Genomic DNA, 20,656 nt, shown 5'->3' on the forward strand with positions numbered 1-20,656 from the left:
GCTTCCATGAAACGATCAAGTATGTGGTTATAGGTCTCAGAAAAGAAAAGGAGTAATGTGTGCAGTCCTAATCTCCTGCAATATATATGAGAGTAGAGTTCTAATAACAGGGCTATGGTTCTCATCTGTCGGAAAAAGAAATCTATCAAATTTCTCTTGAGAAGCAGAAGGTTTTGAAAAAAATATGTTTCTGTTGATAGTAACCTCCATAAATAGCTCCTGTACATAGGGAAGAGCAGCTGCGGCAGGTACCACACAAAATGCCAACTTCTACAGAACATTAGGTTCGCTAAATTTAGCTAGATATGGTATTTTATGATTTCATTTTTTGGAAATTATTTTTAAGTGAGAGTCAGTCGGTTTATATATTTCAAACATTATTCTGTATACTTCATATGTTGTTCCCTCAGAGAGGCTGCTGTAATATGCTGTAGACAAGACACTCTTTTTGGCCTTGTGGAGGCCCATTTGGGCCCCTGTGTACCTGAAATGTTAGGGTCTATTTTGAGTCTCATTCTGGACCTGGTGGAACCCTTGCTCCTGATAAACATCACTTGCTGCTGTGGCTACTATACAGAGTCCATCAAGGGTGTCAGAACATTGCATTCTAATTGTTCTGGTGCTACTTCTATATAGAGTCCACCAAGGGTTTCAGAACATTGCCTTCTAATTGTTCTGGTGCTACTTCTATACAGAGTCAATCAAGGCTTTCAGAATATTGCATTCTAATTGTTCTGGTGCTACTTCTATACAGAGTCAATCAAGGCTTTCAGAACATTGCATTCTAATTGTTCAGGTGCTACTTCTATATAGAGTCCACCAAGGGTTTCAGAACATTGCCTTCGAATTGTTCTGGTGCTACTTATATACAGAGTCCATCAAGGCTTTCAAAACATTGTCTTCTAATTGTTCTGGTGCTACCTCTATACAGAGTCCACCAAGGGTTTCAGAACATTGCCTTCTAATTGTTCTGGTGCTACTTCTATACAGAGTCCATCAAGGCTTTCAGAACATTGCATTCTAATTGTTCTGGTGCTACTTCTATACAGAGTCCATCAAGGGGGTCAGAATATTGCATTCTAATTGTTCTGGTGCTACTTCTATATAGAGTCCACCAAGGCTTTCAGAACATTGCATTCTAATTGTTCTGTTGCTACTTCTATACAGAGTCCATCAAGGCTTTCAGAACATTGCATTCTAATTGTTCTGGTGCTACTTCTATACAGAGTCCATGAAGGGTTTCAGAACACTGCATTCTAATTGCTCTGGTGTTACTTCTATACAAAGTCCATCAAGGGTTTTAGAACATTGCATTGTAATTGTTCTGATACTACTTCCATACAGAGTCCATCAAGGGTGTCAGAACACTGCATTCTAATTGTTCTTTTGTTCTAACTGTGTTCCATTCTTTTACCTACTGTTGCCCTTATATCCACGGATTTCAGCCAAGGGAATCCCCAGTCCCCAAAATATAATGTATGTATGATGCATTTAGGGGCAGATTTATTAAGGTTTGAGTTGTGTTTTCCACTAAAATTCGCATTTTTGAGTTGTTTTTTGGTCAAAACTCATATTTTCAGGTTAAAAGAAACCTCGAACTTGAATCAATCGTATCATTAGAGTTTTCGGGGAACACCCTCCAAAAAAAAACTCATGCGGACTATTAACATTTACAGATGGTTCAAGGGACCTCTGCCATTGACTCCTACATGACCTGGACAAGTTTTAGACGGTGCATCTTCGGATTCAAGCTATTTCTATGGTCGGGGGATAATAAATCTCGAAAAATTTGAGTTGTTTTTTTTTTTTAATTTTCTGATAAACATCACTTGCTGCTGTGGCTACTATACAGAGTCCATCAAGGGTGTCAGAACATTGCATTCTAATTGTTCTGGTGCTACTTCTATATAGAGTCCACCAAGGGTTTCAGAACATTGCCTTCTAATTGTTCTGGTGCTACTTCTATACAGAGTCAATCAAGGCTTTCAGAATATTGCATTCTAATTGTTCTGGTGCTACTTCTATACAGAGTCAATCAAGGCTTTCAGAACATTGCATTCTAATTGTTCAGGTGCTACTTCTATATAGAGTCCACCAAGGGTTTCAGAACATTGCCTTCGAATTGTTCTGGTGCTACTTATATACAGAGTCCATCAAGGCTTTCAAAACATTGTCTTCTAATTGTTCTGGTGCTACCTCTATACAGAGTCCACCAAGGGTTTCAGAACATTGCCTTCTAATTGTTCTGGTGCTACTTCTATACAGAGTCCATCAAGGCTTTCAGAACATTGCATTCTAATTGTTCTGGTGCTACTTCTATACAGAGTCCATCAAGGGGGTCAGAATATTGCATTCTAATTGTTCTGGTGCTACTTCTATATAGAGTCCACCAAGGCTTTCAGAACATTGCATTCTAATTGTTCTGTTGCTACTTCTATACAGAGTCCATCAAGGCTTTCAGAACATTGCATTCTAATTGTTCTGGTGCTACTTCTATACAGAGTCCATGAAGGGTTTCAGAACACTGCATTCTAATTGCTCTGGTGTTACTTCTATACAAAGTCCATCAAGGGTTTTAGAACATTGCATTGTAATTGTTCTGATACTACTTCCATACAGAGTCCATCAAGGGTGTCAGAACACTGCATTCTAATTGTTCTTTTGTTCTAACTGTGTTCCATTCTTTTACCTACTGTTGCCCTTATATCCACGGATTTCAGCCAAGGGAATCCCCAGTCCCCAAAATATAATGTATGTATGATGCATTTAGGGGCAGATTTATTAAGGTTTGAGTTGTGTTTTCCACTAAAATTCGCATTTTTGAGTTGTTTTTTGGTCAAAACTCATATTTTCAGGTTAAAAGAAACCTCGAACTTGAATCAATCGAATCATTAGAGTTTTCGGGGAACACCCTCCAAAAAAAAACTCATGCGGACTATTAACATTTACAGATGGTTCAAGGGACCTCTGCCATTGACTCCTACATGACCTGGACAAGTTTTAGACGGTGCATCTTCGGATTCAAGCTATTTCTATGGTCGGGGGATAATAAATCTCGAAAAATTTGAGTTGTTTTTTTTTTTTAATTTTCTTGGAAAACACAACCTTTATAAGTCTGCCCCTAAATACATCATATTTGTATACATAAAAAAATCTTATTTTCTTAGCTATAAGACTGAACAAAAGGAAATACATTTGGGCAGGAGGAAGGATGGGAAAAAAATAAATGAATAACTCCTGCTTCCTGTTCATCAGATGCCTCTAGGTCCCTCTAATCAGCTGTCTGCAAGCAGGAGAGCCACATATGCAATACCCAGACATACTGAACCTGAGGGGAGTGAAGCTGATTTTCCTGTTTAGTATCAAAAGATCTGGCCTAGTTTTTATTCCTCAGGTATTTTTTATATTTAGGATATTTTCCTTGATTCTTCCTGGACTTATATTAATATCATAATTATGTTATTTGTGTCTGCAGGGATTTTCTGCTGTGAATCCACCACCCTTCCTATGAATAAGTAATTGTGATAAAGACTCACTTTAATAACTGTTTTTCCCTTGAGCACCCCACATACAATCATAGCATGACCTCTTTATCCATCACTTACCCTACAGAAAAATGCTTTTATCTAGTGCTGTGCTGTGATCCCTTTCGTATACCCAGGCTCAGACGTCAACGCTTGGACTGCTTTTTATAAAGTAGGTCAAAAACACAAAACTAATCCCAACCCATGCCTTTAATTTATAGAACAGGTCAGTGTGTCCAAGAGGTACACTGTCATATTAAAGTAGATCTTGAGCAGGTGACGAGTAGATCCCAGCATCCCATTCTAATTTTTAAAAGGGGATCTCCAATAAAATGTATTTGCATGAAAGAACATGTGATTCTAATCAATTTTTCAATATACATTGATTAAATATTAAATGGTTTTGAAATTATTCGTCCATTTAATGCATTCCTTTTAATGCAAGTCAGGGGGAAGAAGTACAGATTAAGGGGGTTATTTACTAAACCTCAATTTTTTTCTGGTCTGGCTTTTTGGAGCAAAAACTAAAATTTTGTTGGAAAAAAACGTGGATTTTTCCAGATTTATTATACCCCGATGCTGCAAAAAACCTGAATCAGAAAACCTGGTACCTGCCTGGGTCCTGTAAAAATCAATGGCATATGTCATTAAGCCAATTTGAAGATATTGTGGTCTGCACTGGGTTTAGGCCGGTAATCCCAAAATGTGGGGTTTTTGTGAGTAAAGTCTGAAAAATTCCTACCTTTTGAGTTATTTTTCATTAATAAATAAGAAAATTGTGGATGGGTGTTTGGTCAAGCTTGGTTTGATAAAAAATATGAGTTGAATTAAAATTTTTGTAAAAAATCCCCTAAAATTCAGTAAAATGCAGCTTTGTAGCACTTAGATGTAAGTAATAATGCACACCCGTGATGTACAACATGATTTCGCTATTCTGGAGAATTGCAAATAAACAGAACAAGAGGTGAATGGCGATGTCACCTCCATCCTACTTCTTGTGTAATCAGATTGACTGTAGTCGAGCGAGGAAACTTCGGGCGACTTCAGAAATCGAAGCGCCACGAGTGCATTGCTGCAGGCGATTTTTCATTTTACCAGACGGAAGGCAGGGGGAAGGCAATTCAGGGAGATTGTTGCCCCGAAGAAGAGGCGATTAGGCGCCAGGCGACTAAATCTCCCCAAATCTGCCCGTGTGCTAAAGCCCTTAGGTGTATGGCCCTATCACTTGCAATTTGACCCATCAGCCTACAGGTAAAAATGATCCTCAGATTGCATGGAAATCCGATAAAAGCCTCAGTCTGCATAGCAATATATCTGTGTGATTTAATTGTTTAGAATATGCAGAACTCTGCATGGGGATTTAGTGTCTTGTTTCCCGCAGGCAGGTTAATTGGCTCCTGATGAAATTGACCCTAGCGTGTGTGTCTGTGTATAAACTCTACTGGGGATGAGATTAATGATGAACAATCTCTGTAAAGGAGTGTGAAACATGTTGCTGCTGTATAAACAAAACTTTAACAGTAATAGAACACTTAATACTTCATACTTCAGAGCATCAGCTTCCCATTTAGATGATAAACTCTTTGGCCTTTTAAGACAATATGTCAAGCAACAGTGTGTATACTGTATCTGTCAGTACAATGTTATTATTTGCATGTGTAAACAGCAATGCCTTGTGTTTGAGGAAAAATGCTTGGTGAGTGGATTCACATAACATACTAGCACCCCCAGTGAATCTGCCTTTCCTTGTCCTTTAGGTACAGTATTAGAAGTCATGTAGAGAAAAAGACCAAAATCCATTACAGAGAGGCAAGCGACAGGTAAATTATACAGTAGGGATAATGCTCTAGGCATAACCCAGGAGAGCAGCTGCAGCCAGCATGATAAACTGATGTAGAATGCACCTTTTTCGACAGCAGAATGGCACTTACTACAAAGAAATGCCTATGATTTCAGTCCTTTAAGGTACCTCATTGAAGGCTCCAACTTTCAAGAAAACCTAGCAAGTGGTCCTTGATATGCAGAGTTCCATTTACGGGCCCATTGTGCTTGTCACGTTCCTTTGGTTAGATTTAATTGTGTCTTCAAGTACTGGTGTTGAAAAGGCAATAGGGAGACCTATGGGAAGTGATGAGGAGCTTGTGGTCAGCCTGCATGTGAGACAGTGGTTGCTAAGACAAGGCTATAACTTCAAGTTGGGCTAAATAGAACATGATCATACAGTGGTATAGGAATAGAAAAGGATAGTGGCCCTTCAAAGAGATACCAACACCAGAAAATAAACCTTTTTTTTACATTAATCATAACATTCTCTTTGCATGCTATTAATAATTTTGCCATAAAAGTATTTGGTTGATCCTTTGTATCTGATTCATCTATAAAGGGGCTGCCATTTCAGTGCAGCAGTAGCCCGTTAAGGTGGCCATAGACACACAGATCCGATCGTACGAATCGAGGATTCGTACGATTTTCGGATCATGTGTGGCGTGTGCCGACATCTTTCGTCCGGCGGAGATCGTCGATCGGTCAGGTTTGATTTTGACCCGACCAATCCCGCCGGAGCCCACGGCACATCGTAATCGGATCGTTCGGCCATACGGCCGAACGATCAGATTACCCCCGATATAGCCATGTTTGTTAATGGCATATCGGGGAAAAATCCGCTTGTTTGGCGATGTGGCCAAACGATCGGATCTTTTCATCTATGGCCACCTTTAGCATTAGAAACTCTGACGTGTTGAAAAGGGACAGTTGGTTGGCAAAACTGTCAGGTTTAGGAACATCAGGTAACAATTACTTAAAAAAGCAGCCCTAGCCGTGAAAAACAGCATGACCTATAGACAACTTTTAGATGCACATTTATCAGGGGTCGAATTCATATGAGTTTTTTCAACTCCCTTAAATTCGACGGAATTCGAAATTCGAATGGGGGAAATTTATTTAAAAAATTTAATTATTAAATCTATTTCGATTTCTATTATACAAAGGCTACAAACATCACCAAATTGATCCCTGGACCTCTCCCGTTGACTTAAACAGTAATTCGGCAAATTTGAATTCTTAAAGCGCCAGAGTATGATAAAGCTCGAAAATCGAATTCAAATTTTTTTAAAAACTCCCTAGTTGAATCTGACAGTTTTGACCATAAACCATGACCATAAAAAAAAATCTAAAAATTTGACTTAGAATTTTCAATTTGACCCTTAATAAATGTGCCCCTTAATGTATGTTAATATTTTGAAAAGTAGTTTTTCGTGTCAGTATCACCTTAAGAGGGTGGAGAAAAAAACAGGGCACTATGAAACTGACCATTGTGTGCCTGTGTGAGGAACATTAGATTGTAAGTTCCATTGGTGCATGGACTGTCTCATAACAGTCTCTGTAGTGGCATTTCTTAAATAATATGTTTAGGATTTATTCTGCCTTGCAACAGGGTGAAGAGGGAGTTTGAAATGATACTATGATTTGTTTACAAACTAGTTTTCCTGCATTCCTTTTTTTCCCTTTGTATGCACTAAAGCAGATAATCCAAAAGGTAGTCCCACAGCACTACATACATGCATTTACCTACCAGGCAGTGACAGCTCTCTATTCATCCAGTACCAAATATATAATTTCAATATTGTGCAGCAAAATAAAAAAAACCTAGCAGCAGTAGCAGCTAATATGCAGCTTCCTTTGCTATTGCCCATAATCTTGATGTAAAGAAACTCTGGAGAGTATTTCACAACCCTATAAGCACAAAGTCATACTAGTAGATGTTATTGATGGGATCTCATTGACACAGCTAGAACACTCCTTAGGGAGTTCCCAAAATTGAGCAGTAAAGCAAAGGGCACACGGAGTTGAGTAAAGGCTTCTCTTCTCCTATTGTCAGTTCCATTCATTTATTTACAGCTTCTATTCTAGAGAGTTTAGGTTATGGGTCTGTACAGATGGAGCAAACTTTACCTAGACATGTTGCTCAGATAGTAAACCACATCCCACCATCACACTTCATTCAAAAAGATTATTGTCACACCTATTTTCATTGAAATTAATGCTAAAAAAAGCTGTGCGCCATGTGAGCTGTGCAAACAAAGCTGAATTGCTGCTTGTATTTTTACACAAGCCAGACGGCACTAATACTGTTAGGGGCATATTTATTAAGCTGGGTAAAACGAGATTCGCCAAAAGAAAGTGGTGTAAAAAGTGAGCGGTGAGTTTATCAAGGTGTGTTTCATTTACACCATGTGAACTCCAGATTTGTCGTCGTTATTTTATATTGGTTCCATCGGAAGTCGTGATCCCGCCATTTTTTACACTGCATAATAAATCTGCCCCTTACAGATCCATTCCTCCAATCACATATGTGGACTTTAATACGCATTACTTTTAATGGAAAATTCTGCACTCAGTCTTAGCATTAGTTATGATGGAATCATCTAACCAACTTTTGCAAATGAGTTTCTCGTAATATTCGTTATAGATCTAAGTTGTTTGCTATTTATTTCTCCAGCCCTGAAATTCAGTCACTGTCCAATTACAAATGCAAACAGACAGTAGCCTGGGAAGCTAGATTATTATGATTTATGAATAATAATTCACAATAATGAAGTTATTTAGCTTTTTCTCCATTCAAACCAGCTGCATGCCAGGGTCACTGACCACATAGCACCCCGGAGGCTGCAGAGCTGCTCAAAAGAAAGCAAAACAATTCCAGGTATTTTTTGAATGATATCATGATCAAAATGTAGCACGGCAAGGTCAAAATTATCCTGGCACAAAAAAGGTTAATTCAGGGCAAAAGACAAGCAAGTAATTCAAACCCATTTGATGAAGTGCCCAATAGCGTAAAACGCGTCAGGAGGGAGTGGCTGACATGAGGTATGCAGATAGGGGAGAGACGCTGCCTTGTGGTGGAATTTTTCAATGGCTTGATGTTATTCTATATTGTATCGGTGATTTTGCACAAATAAATGTTTGAAGTAAGATACTGTGCATGTCTTTAAATTTTAAACCCACAAACCCCTAATGATCATTATGAATGTTTATATTAGGGATGCACCGAAGCTACTATTTTGGATTCGGCCGAACCCCTGAATCCTTTGTGAAAGATTCGGATGACTATCAAACTGAATCCTAATTTGCATATGAAAATTAAGGGTGGGAAGGGGGACAACATTTTTTACATCCTTGTTTTGTGACAAAAAATCACAAGATTTCCCTCCCGCCCCTAATTTGCATATGCAAATTAGGATTCGGATTCGGTTCGGCAGAAGGATTTGGCCGAATCTGAATCGTGCTAAAAAAGTCCGAATCCTGGATTCAGTGCATCCCTAGTTTATGACATGTCCTTCTAGATCCCAGTGGACTGATGTAGAGACCACACTAACAGGCACCCGTTATAACATGATTCCCCTAAAGTACAACAATACTGTACATAGGACTCAAAGCAGCACCAGGCACAGAAAGGGTTGAGCTACAATGTAATTGTACATTTCTTTTTAACAATAAAATCTTTCTGAGACCGATTCTAGCATAACACAGACTGTGATATGAAGTACTGTATGAAATCCATTTGTATATTAGGGAGGCTGCACCAAAACCTTGACATAGAGAAGATCAATGCAAGTTCTGATCCCAGGTCTAATCAATTAAAAGGATTGCCTCAAACTAACACATCTCCATTTAGATCATATTGGTGTGTTTAGCTTTGCTTATTAACACAGTAGCTGTTTATCCTTACAAGCCATCGGGATGATCCATAACTGTCTATTTCTCTACAACCTGATTTATGGGCACAGCCATTAGTAAGAGTAGGGATTGATCTGTGGCACTCCTCCAGCTTTTGTAACAGTCATACGCTGCCACATGTCTGAACCTTCTGTACAAATAGAACTACAACTCCCGTAACCCCTTGCAGCATTGTAAATAAAAGTACAAAAGAACCCTGTAGTGGCTACTGAACCATTGGTGGTGGTGGTGGGGGGGGAGTCTTATTTAAAGGAGAAGGAAACCCCCTGGGCGCAAAAATCCCGGCATTTTTGGCGCAGTAGGAGCATTTACCGGGAACGGATCTATGCGCAGTAGATCCGTACTCGGTAAATGCTCCTACTGCGCATGCGCCAAAAACGCCGGTCAAAGCAGGAAGAAGACCACTTGGGAGAAGATGGCGCCTGTGAGCTCCGTGGACAGGACCTGCGCAGAGAGGTGAGTAACAAGTTAGGGGCATTTGCCCGGGGCGACAGGTAGGCCAGGGGGGAGGATGGAGGGGGGGGGCAACACAGGGGAGGGGGGAGGGTTTTTGCGCCCAGGGAATTTCCTTCTCCTTTAAGCCACACTGATCCTTTACATTAATAACACTATACAACAGAAATACGCACCTATAATCGGGGCTGTCATCTCTTCTGGTATAAATACTGGCCTTCCTATATCCTAGTAACAGTGCCATGGGTGAAACTGATATTACTGGTTTTCACACCTCTTTAATTGACATTAATTCCACCAGTATCTAGGTGATGCCTTGGGAAATACAGCAGCGGGAACAACAATTTGCCACTTCATTTGATGCAGGAAATTTGACTTTCCAAAAGCAATCAGGTTGGAACCGCCTGTGCTAGCTATATATATATAGATATATACAGTGCTTTAGTTATCACTGGGCCCTAATAGCAGATACATTGTAGGGGCCCCAACATATTCAGAGGTTGTCCTGTTTTACCAGTATATGTTCTTATTGCTCAATAATGAGGGCCTCATGGGGCCCCCTATACCTTGGCCCCCTGCTTCCTCTGTAGTTATGCCCCTGGAGATATATATATATATATATATATATATGTGTGTATATGTATATGTATATGTATATGTATATATATATATATATATATATATATATATATATATATATATATATATATATATATGTGTGTATGTATACTTTGAGAAAGGCCCTTGGCGGGCCAAAACGTCCATAGCTCTAAAATAAATTATTATTTGATATTTTTAAGACCTGTGAGTGCTGATCCTGTTCTTTGGTTTATATATATATATATATATATATATATATATATATATATATATATACACACACAAGTCCCAAAGGTACACTCCGTTTCCTGTGTAACATGTAATGGTATATCTGCAGGAATAGCGACACTCACGGGACTCTTCTGAAGCTTAACAAATGTGATACTTTATTGGAGACTCAACGTTTCGATCCCCCACAGGGATCTTCTCCTGACGAAGATCCCTGTGGGGGATCGAAATGTTGAGTCTCCAATAAAGTTCACATTTGTTAAGCTTCAAAAGAGTCCAGTGAGTGTCGCTATTCCTGCAGAGAGAGAGATAAACCCATCAGCTCTGGGCTAGGAAGAACTATGTGGGTGAAGGTAATACAGGGCTCCCCAGCATAAAGAACAGGCAAGACTTCATGCCCTGCTTTCTTTTACATGATTAGATGTGAACAGGTGCCTGAAGACCATAGAGGACATTTGGGGGTGGTCAGAGGAGAGCCAAGGGCAGTTATTTGAGAGGGCCGCCAGTCATTATTGGAGCTGTATACTAATTTAGGGGAAAAGAGATGGGAATGTGAGGCCTGTGTATATTATGCTGCTATTATTGGCAAGATGTAAATGCTACTGTACCATAATAACTCCCTGCCCAGGTATAGGGACCACCACACACTTTAAACTCTCAGCTGCCAAAAAACAGTGACAAGGTTTTCGTTCGCTCTATAAACCCACCCTCATGCCTTCCTTGGAAGTGAAACTACAGCTCCCAGAATCCCCCACAGCCGGTGCTGAAAGTTGCTGTCCAGCAGCTCGGGGCTGGGTCTAAGTACACAGCAATGTATGACAGCACGGCCACACACTTCAGCATTGCTCAGCCATGGACTAAGAAAAACGCGTATGAGCGCCGGAAAGTCGCAGCAGCACCTGTACCCGCGTCTGTAGCCGCGTCTGTGCCCACTATGTTTCTGCTGACTCTCCAGCTGCCTCATTGCCAGGGCTGAGGCTAGAGAAGGCTCCTACTTACAGCCAGTCTTTTCCACTAGTTCCCTGGTCTCCACAGAGTGAGAATGTGATAATCCCATAGTAGCTTCCCGAGGAACCAATCTGCAAGTGCCGGGGTGAAGCTGAGCCGGAGCTCCCCCTGCGGAGCGATCTGAGGAGATGTGAGTGGCGGGGCCGCTGCTGCTCCCTCGCTCTTATACTATCTCAGAGTCCAGGAAGCGCGGCACTAATAGACATAGAGTGCTGCTCCCATGGGTCCCTGTGCCTGCCGGTTACACTCTCATGCTGCATTATAGGCTGAATGTACTGTACCTGTAGAGAGGAGAGAACTATGTGGGGGGAGGGAGCTACTTGTGTCCAAACAAGCGCTCACATGCAGCGGAGTCACTTTTTTGCCTGTACACTCAGCAACAAGGGACACTACAGCTTTTACTGAGGCGCGGTCAGTCAGTGAGCTTACATGGCCCGAGGCTGCAGGTGAGGGGTTACATGTGAGGGGGTTGAAACCATTAACAGCTCACTGGAACCATTTATAGCTTTGGTTACAGGTAATTGAATGGTAATGCTGCTACTACATCTCAGGGGACAGGGGAGGGAGGGGCTGTGCAGGAATGAAGGGGCTGTTCCATCTTCCTGCTGTGTATGCCCATCCTGCTGATACCCCCTAACTTTTATCACTGTTGGCATTGCCCGCATGATCCTACTACACAAGTGGGTCACGTGTTCAGGTAATATCCGCAGCCCATGCCAGGTCATTCTTGGCAACAGAATCCCGACTATACTGCTGCTTATATGGGACTAGAATGACTCCTGCTGCTGAGGCTGACTTATTATTATCCTCGATTGGGGCTTGTTTCTACATCCATTGGGTAGGGATTGAGTATCTGCAGGGTCCCCCATATCATCCCATTATTGGCCCAACAACTTCATCAGCCTGGTTTAACTGATGGCTCAATTGGACAATCTGCTGCTTTCCACTCTAAAGGGTAAGTCCACACAGGGCGTTTTGGGGGAGATTTGGTCGCCTGTCGACGAATTGCCGGCTAAAATGAAAAAACGCCAGTGCTAATCACACGCGGTGATTCATTTTCCTAAGGCGCCCGAAGTTTCCTCATGAGGCAACTTCGGAAAACGAACCACCGCGTGTGATTAGCGCCGGCGTTTTTTTTTTTTTTTTTCCATTTTAGAGTCAGGGAAGGCGTTTGGGGAGATTGGCCGCCTCAAAGACGAGGCGATTAGTCGACAGGCGACCAAATCTGCCCAAAACACCCTGTGTGGCCTACTGAACAACTGGTAGTGGCCTTGTTGTTTTGAGTAGCCATTAGGCTATTGGCCTTGTTTCAAAGCAGCATTAACTAATGTGTACTCTAGGGCTGGAGCATTTGTAAAAATGCATTAACCTTGAGCTGTACATATCTCCACATTTATTATTATTATTATCCTTTGGTTATATAACAACATATTTCCCTGAACTCCACAGATATTATACATCATTGACATCACTTCCTGTCCTGCAGAGCTGACAGTCTGAGGCAGTGATCCCCAACTAGTGACAACAGCTTGCTCTCCAACCCCTTGGATGTTGCTCTCAGTGGCTTCAAGGCAGGCGCTCATTTCTGAATTCCAGGCTTGGAGGCAAGTTTTGGTTGCAAACAAACAGAGTCGCCTGTATGCTGTCAGTCAATATAGGGGCTACAAAATAACCAATCACAGCCCTTATTTGTTACGGACTTTTTCCATGCTTGAGTTTCTCTCAAACCCTTTATACAATTGAATGTGAATCACTTGTAAAAAAAAAAGTTGGGGGCCCCTGATCTAAGGTCTCTAGGGGCAATTGCTCTGTTTGGCTGTGTTAGTACAGAGAGTGAACACCCTCACAGCCTGGGCTGCCCATCCCTAAGCAAATCAATAGTAATATTAAAGGGGTTGTTTACCTTTGAGTTAACTTTTAGTATCATGTAGAGAGTGATATTCTGGGATAATTGACAGTCGGCTTTATTTGTTTTATTTGTGATTCTTGAGTTGTTTAGCTTTTTATTCAGCAGCTCTCTGGTTTGCAATTTCAGCAGTTTGGTTGCTAGGGTCTAAATTACCATAGCAACCATGCATTGTTTTTAATAAGCGAGGGCATAAATACAATGATGCGTAATACAAAGTAGAAACAACAATAAATTTGTAGACTTGCAGAGCATATGTTTTTAGAAGGGGTCGGTGACCTGGAAAGGGTCAGAAGAAAAAGGCAAATGATTCAAAAACTATAAAAAATAAACAATGAAGACCAATTGAAAAGTTGCTTAGTATTGGCCATTGGCCATAAATGTTAATTTAAAGGTGGATTACCTCTTTAACCAGGAAAACTCGATAATGCGTTACTATAGAATTTAGACTTTTTTAGCTGGGAAATGCAGCTTGCTGTGCTGCAACTATGCTGCTCCTCAGGAAATAAACCGTGGAAAGGAAAAACATCTTCCCCCACCTAAAGAAGCAGTTTACAGGGAGTCCACACTTCCATGCTATGCAATTATTCACAAACCTGCCTGTGCTGTAACACCCTTCTTCCTGTAACACTAACTTCTGTTTTCTCATGAAATCATCTATGGGCCTTTGTCTGTTTTATTTTTCTTTTGGTTTTATCTACAATCAGTGCATGGTCTGCAGTTGCCAATGTCACACATGCTGGAAATACTGTAGATAAAGACACTCTATGCAAACAACTGCTAAGGAAGCCAAGGGGTTACAGCAGCCCTGGTTATGCAATGTATGACATTTCATACAATTTACCTTACCATACTGCTGAAAACAGTGGCACCTACATAACACAGCAGATGTTGTACTGTGTAAGAACAAGCTGACACTGAAAATTGTATCAATCCAGCAGCTGTGGCCTTGTCCATACCCACAGAATGTGTTAGCAAGAATGTGCCAGAGAACTGGGGACAGTATGCCTTGGCTCAAACTATAGATGCATGTATCGTACAACCAGGGCCGCCATCAGAAATCGCAGGGCCCCATATGAAAAAAATTCCTGGGCCCCCTGCGCTGCGCCCACCACAAGCCCCACCCTCTCCACCCCACAGGTCCACCCTCTCCACCCCACAGGTCCACCCGCCACCAGACACTAAAAAAAAAAAAAAAACTATTGGTTGCTATGGTTCCCACATGTTAATAAAAAATATTGGTGGTCAGGCCCCCCCCCATTGAAAAAAACATTTGTGGTCAGGGCCCCCCTTACAAAATATTGGTGGCTAGGACCCCACATGGGGGAAAAAATTGGTGGCCAGGCCCCCCCCCACATGTTATAAGAAAATTGGTGTCCAGGACCCCCCTTAAACGTCCATGTAAAAAAACTTGCCCCCCCCAGAAGTTTAAAAAAAATTGATGCCCAGGGCCCCACCACACAACAGGGACCACAAAGGGTTACCTTTAGGGGGGCCCTGCCACGTTACACTTACTTCATTAGTGTGGCCCACCTGCTGTCAGTGCGCTGCCAACTACAGAAGGGAGGAGGGGAGCACAGGTAGCTGCATCTTCTTCCAGTGACAGCATTTTCTTCCCTTATTGGTCACAGAATTTCAAGTCCTGGTAAAGCTGCATGGTGATTGGATGAGCTGGAGGAGAAGTCCAAACCTCAGCTATCCAATCCCTGAGCAGCTCAACCGGGACTTAAACTCAGGGACCAATAAGGGAAAGTAATGGACAGAAGATGCCTCCCCTTGTGCTCCCACCCTGCCTTCCCGAAGTCAGCAGCTCTCAGAAAGCAGGGGGGCCCGGCTAATCAAGAAAGTGCGGCGTGGCCGGGACCCCCTTACCCTCGGGGCCCCCTACAACTGTCCCCCCCTGATGGCTGCCCTGCTTACAACTGGTATCACTATTACTGCCAACTTCACCTCTACTTTATAGATCCATTTCTGTAATGTCCCTCTTCCACCACCATCACATTTGCATCACATCACAAAGCCTTTCCTCCACAGAGCTTGGTGTATTGTATGTTATGCAATATGGGGGTACCGCTCTTCTGATACACATTTATGGCCCTTAGCACTATCATAAGTCACTTCATTTTGGGGACAGAACTATAGATGCCGCCTTCACCCAGCAAGTGTCTAGCTCTTCAAAGGCACAAAGCAGCAGGCTGATTGCTCCTATACACGTTATGAATCTTCAAGGTAACTTACTTCTAATACCTTCTTAATTGAACTAAGTGTGGTATATTGTTTTTCATAATACAGACTTTTCAGTGGGTCATGTGACATAATCACTAAGCTGTGTTTATAAGGATACAGGTGTGGGACCCTTTATCCAGAAACCCGTTATCCAGAAAGCTCCAAATTACGGAAATGCCGTAATGCTGTAATAATAAAGCAATAACTTGTACTTGATCCAAACTAAGATATAATGAATTCTTATTGGAAGCAAAACCAGCCTATTGGGTTTATTTAATGTATATTTTCTAGTAGACTTAAAAGATACATATTACAGAAAGATCCATTATCCAGAAAACCTCAGGTCCTGAGCATTCTAGATAACAGGTCCCATACCTGTATTTACTTTCCATGCACACCCTCACTGTGGATAAGCATTGTTATAAAGGTAGCATTAAGCCTGAAAGAGCTGTCATCTTCAGCCAAGAGCACACAAATGGTCTGAAGTCATTTTAAATGTAACAAACCTAAGAGAAAAAGGGTTGTGATACACATGCAGACAGCTTCTCTGTAGCATTATCTATCCACTGTTATGCTGGAAAAGCCAGAATTTTATGTCCTTCCCAGCAGGAACACACTGCACACAGATCTTTTGTCCAGCAAGAGTGAGTGAAATAGAGATTTAATGTATATCAATTAAAAGGCGCAGGCAACAATTACTCAGCAAGCCAAATAAATCAAACACATTTTCTTCCTTTTCCCTCTCAAGTGCTTGCCTCTGTCTTACAAAGAAAAACTCCTATCACATGTGCTTTGTTCTTGACTCTGTGTTTGCGCGACTTGTATGCAGAAGTCAAACGGATTATAGAATGGCCCCCTCCGGCAGATTTAGTTCTTATTGCTTGACAGGGCGCGTGCAACAAGAAAGAGCCATATTTAACTTAAGAACACAATGTGCAGTAATGTGCAAAGATCAGCAGCAGCTAAAGCTGGGATAAAACTCCAATTTATACTCCTTTCATCCCCTTCACTAGCAAAGCAACATCTGCAGAGCCAAAGGTCCCCTATTCCTAATCTGCTGTCTGCTTTCAGTCAGTCCATGGGCTAGTAAAACTAGCAATACAGTTATTCTGTTATTAGATTACAGATGATTCTGGGAGTTGTAGTTAAGAGCTCAAGTGCAGAGAGCAGAGCTGTCTATGGTGGGCGAAAACAGAAGCATCAATTGTGGGACCTGGCCCTGCTATTTTGGGGCCCCACAGAGCAACAGCTGCATGCAGAAGGAAAAATAATCTGATTAAAATGTAGCCAAACTGCCTATTCACATCTTTGCCAAAATGGAGAAAAAAAAAGGTCCATTCTCCAGCTGATATCTGATTCAAAAACCAGCACAAACTGTACAAGAGTAAGTACAGGGATTCCACCCTCTATGTAGAGTAGGGATGCACCGAATCCACTATTTTGGATTCGGACAAACCCCCGAATGCTTTGCGAAATACCAAACCAATTATGCAAATTAGGGATGGGAAGGGGAAAACATTTTTTACTTACTTGTTTTGTGACAAAAAGTCACACAATTTCCCTCCCCGCTCCTAATTTGCATATGCAAATTCGGATTTCGTTCTGCTTGGCCTAATCCAAATCCTGCTTAAAAAGGTTGAATCCTTGCCGAATCCCAAACCAAATCCTGGATCCCTAATGTAGAGTGACCAAACAGATTTTTTCCCAGGAGGAGATGTAACTTCCAGTAAATGTGTCAATAAACAGAGAATTGTTTCTCTGTTTGAAGACTTTAGTATCCAGATCTTGGAAGCTGGAGTAGTCTAGAAGGAACAGGCAAGCCAAGTACTCTGATGCAGTATTCCAGCTCACTTATTGGAGCAGCTCACTTTCCACATGAAGGCTGTCCTGTGGAAAAATATTAAATTCTAGTGAGACTATTACAAATGTCTCTCTCAGCAGGGAGGTTACTTGTCTGTGTTAAAGGTAACACCAAAATATTAAAGTATTTGAAAGGAATGGCAATATAACGTACCTGTATCTAATATATATTGCCCATATATAATGCCCTGCAGTGGTGTGTTCACTTCAGGAACTCTACTATGGTTTATATAAACAAGCTGCTGTGTAGCCATGGGGGCAGCCATTCAAGCACATGGTACACAGTATATAACAGATAAATTCTCAATAATACAATTGTATAGTACATAGTTTATCAGAATCTGATGTATATCCTATGCCTTTCTCCTTATTCAGCTTTAAAGGGCTGCCCCCATGGTAGGGTTTCCACCTCACCCCTTTAAAACATATGGAACACATATGGAATACAGAACCTGCATGGCTAATTGGCAATTCATTTCGATGCATGATACATGGCTGAACGTAAATCAGTTCAGTCTGCATGCATCTAAATGAATTGCTAATTAGGTTTTGGTTTTAAAGGGGTGAGGTGGCAACCCTAGCTATATAGTTATATAAATGATTGTAGAGGTTTTGAAGCAAACACACCAGTTGTATCAGTGCAGTGGAATCAGTACATTATCTTTTCATAACTTTAAAGGAGAAGGAAAGGTTTGCAGCACATGGGGGTGCCAAATGTTAGGCACCCCAAGTGATTGTAGTTAATTACCTGAAACACTGGCCTGGTGCTCTTATCAGCAGAAAACTGCACCAGCCTGGGGTTATACCAGTGAGCACCATGGAGCGATCTTCCGTCTTCCTCCTCCTTCATGCGGCTGCGCATGCACAGTAGAATGAAAAGCCAAACTTTAACTAAAAAGTCGCCTATTTCATTCAACTGCGTTTGCCCTGGGAAATTTGAAGACGGAAGAGGATCGCTCCGTGGTGCTCACTGGTAGAACCCCGGGCCGGTGCAGTTTTCTGCTGATAGGAGCACCGGGCCGGGGTTCAGGTAAGTAACTAAAATGACTTGAGGGTGTCTAACATTTGTCACCCAAAGTGCTGCAAGCCTTTCCTTCTCCTTTAATACACTTTCATTGCGGGTGAGCCTGTAACTGTAAGGAGCAGAGTGAGCCTGTGATCAAGTGACAGTCTGTCTGAGTGAGACACTGAGGAAGAGCCCAGAGGCTGAGCAATCCCCCAAAACGAAGTATTGTATATGTTTTTGCTGGTAGTCCACAAGGGGCAGTGTATAGTGAGGCAGGATGGGCAGGCTTTATTTTTATGATTTATGTTTTGTATGCTCAAATGGTCACCCATGTGTCTAAATAAACTGCCTCAAAGTGAAGAAAGTGTCTGTTGTGGAACGTGAATACATCCTTCCAGTGTTGGACTGGGCCACCGGGATACCTGGAAAACTCCCGGATGGCACAGGTGTCAGTGGGCCCTCATGCTGCTAAACATTTGGCCTATTTCATGGTCATTCCCTATTTCTATAAAAACAAAGAGGCTAAATAGATGGAATAATAGATTATAGTGTGTAAAGAAGAGACTAGAAGAATAGAGGTTGAGTGAGGAAGAATAATAGTACAGGTATGGGACCTGTTATCCAGAATGCTCGGGATCTGGGGTTTTCCGGATAATGGATCTTTCCGTAATTTGGGTCTTCATGCCTTAAGTTTACTAGAAATTCATTTAAACATTAAATAAACCCAATAGGCTGGTTTTGCTTCCAATAAGGATTAATTATATCTTAGTTGGGATCAAGTACAAGCTACTGTTTTATTATTACAGAGAAAAAGGAAATCATTTTTAAAAATTTGGATTATTTAGATAAAATGGAGTCTATGGGAGACAGCCATTCTGTAATTCGGAGCATTCTGGATATCGGGTTTCCGGATAAGGGATCCTATACCTGTACTAAGAGTGGGCCGTGGTCTAAAATAAATTGGTGGGCCCCTGGTCAAAGGTTTTTGGGTGGGCCCCTGGAATTCCAGTCCGACACTGCATCCTGCTAGAGGTCCAATGAATGCAGATGGCCAGCAGAAAGCATGCTACGCTTATTTATTCAAAGCATTAAAAAGTTCAATTAGTGAAAAGTTTATCATTAGTGCCAGAATGAACTGACTAAAATATACACTAGAAGCTGCTAAGCTATGTTTTAAAAAATCATGTTTGTCTTCGAGGAAAATGGTATTTTGTAACATTTATAAATATTTATTTAACATTCCTAATCCTTTGCAGAAAGAAGAACATTTTGCATCTGTGCATTGTGCCTAAATGCTTCCGTGGGAGCGCTGTTTAGGTTTCTTGGTAAGTTTGGGATCTCTCACTGTAATTATGTGCTATTCTAATGGATGCACATGTAACATGGTATTAAAAGTTTGTTCTTGCCCCCCCCAAATGGATTCTAAAAAGATACTTTTTAAAAGTAGATGGTCACCTATTAAAAGCAATGGGTCAGTTATCAGATGTAAGGCAACTGTATAACTTTTCAGTATGTCATAATAGCCCAACTAACCTTATTCCTGCACAGGGGGACCCTAGAGCATAAAGCTGCTCTAGGCAGTTGTTACTGTGCTGCTGCTTTCCTTTAGTAAATGCTCTCGTTATATCACACACACACTCAAACTATGCTGTACAGATAATATTTCAGACTTCACATTTTTGGTCTTTTCTGTTCACTTAAATGGCAACCATTAGTGATGGGCATATACATTTGCCAGACACAATTTCACAGCAAATTTCCGCGTTTCACCTCAAGCAAATGCATCTGCAGCGACAAAAAATCAAAAAAGAAAATTGTCGCGCGCATATAAATTGACATGCGTCAAAATTATTCGGACGCCCATTGAGTTTAACGCATTTTGACCAAATGGCCTCGTGGAGGGCAGGGTGTGTTTAGCAAGGTGTACATTTAGCAGTGAGGTTGTATATTAATGTAAAGGTGGCCACAGACTCACCGATAATATTGTTAGAAATACATTTTCATAAGATATTAGGTGCGTGTATGGTGGGAGACTAGCTGAAGATTTGATTGGGTGCCTTTGAAGACAGCCGAACATTGGCCATTGTTAGTGCTGAATCGTCAGATACA

At 41.4% G+C, this 20,656-nt stretch overlaps 1 protein-coding gene across 1 annotated transcript in view; it reads right to left on the reverse strand.

Annotated features, from left to right (window-relative positions):
- tesc.L (tescalcin L homeolog) overlaps window positions 1–11,724 on the reverse strand; it is a 33,474-nt gene extending 21,750 nt beyond the window's left edge. The window contains 1 exon segment of the mRNA NM_001095029.2: window positions 11,541–11,724. Coding sequence (NP_001088498.1) covers window positions 11,541–11,598 — 58 coding nt within the window. The 5' untranslated portion in view covers window positions 11,599–11,724.
- Between the last annotated feature and the right edge of the window lie 8,932 nt (window positions 11,725–20,656).

Source organism: Xenopus laevis, chromosome 1L, assembly GCF_017654675.1.
Source record: "Xenopus laevis strain J_2021 chromosome 1L, Xenopus_laevis_v10.1, whole genome shotgun sequence".
Lineage (NCBI taxonomy): Eukaryota > Metazoa > Chordata > Amphibia > Anura > Pipidae > Xenopus > Xenopus laevis.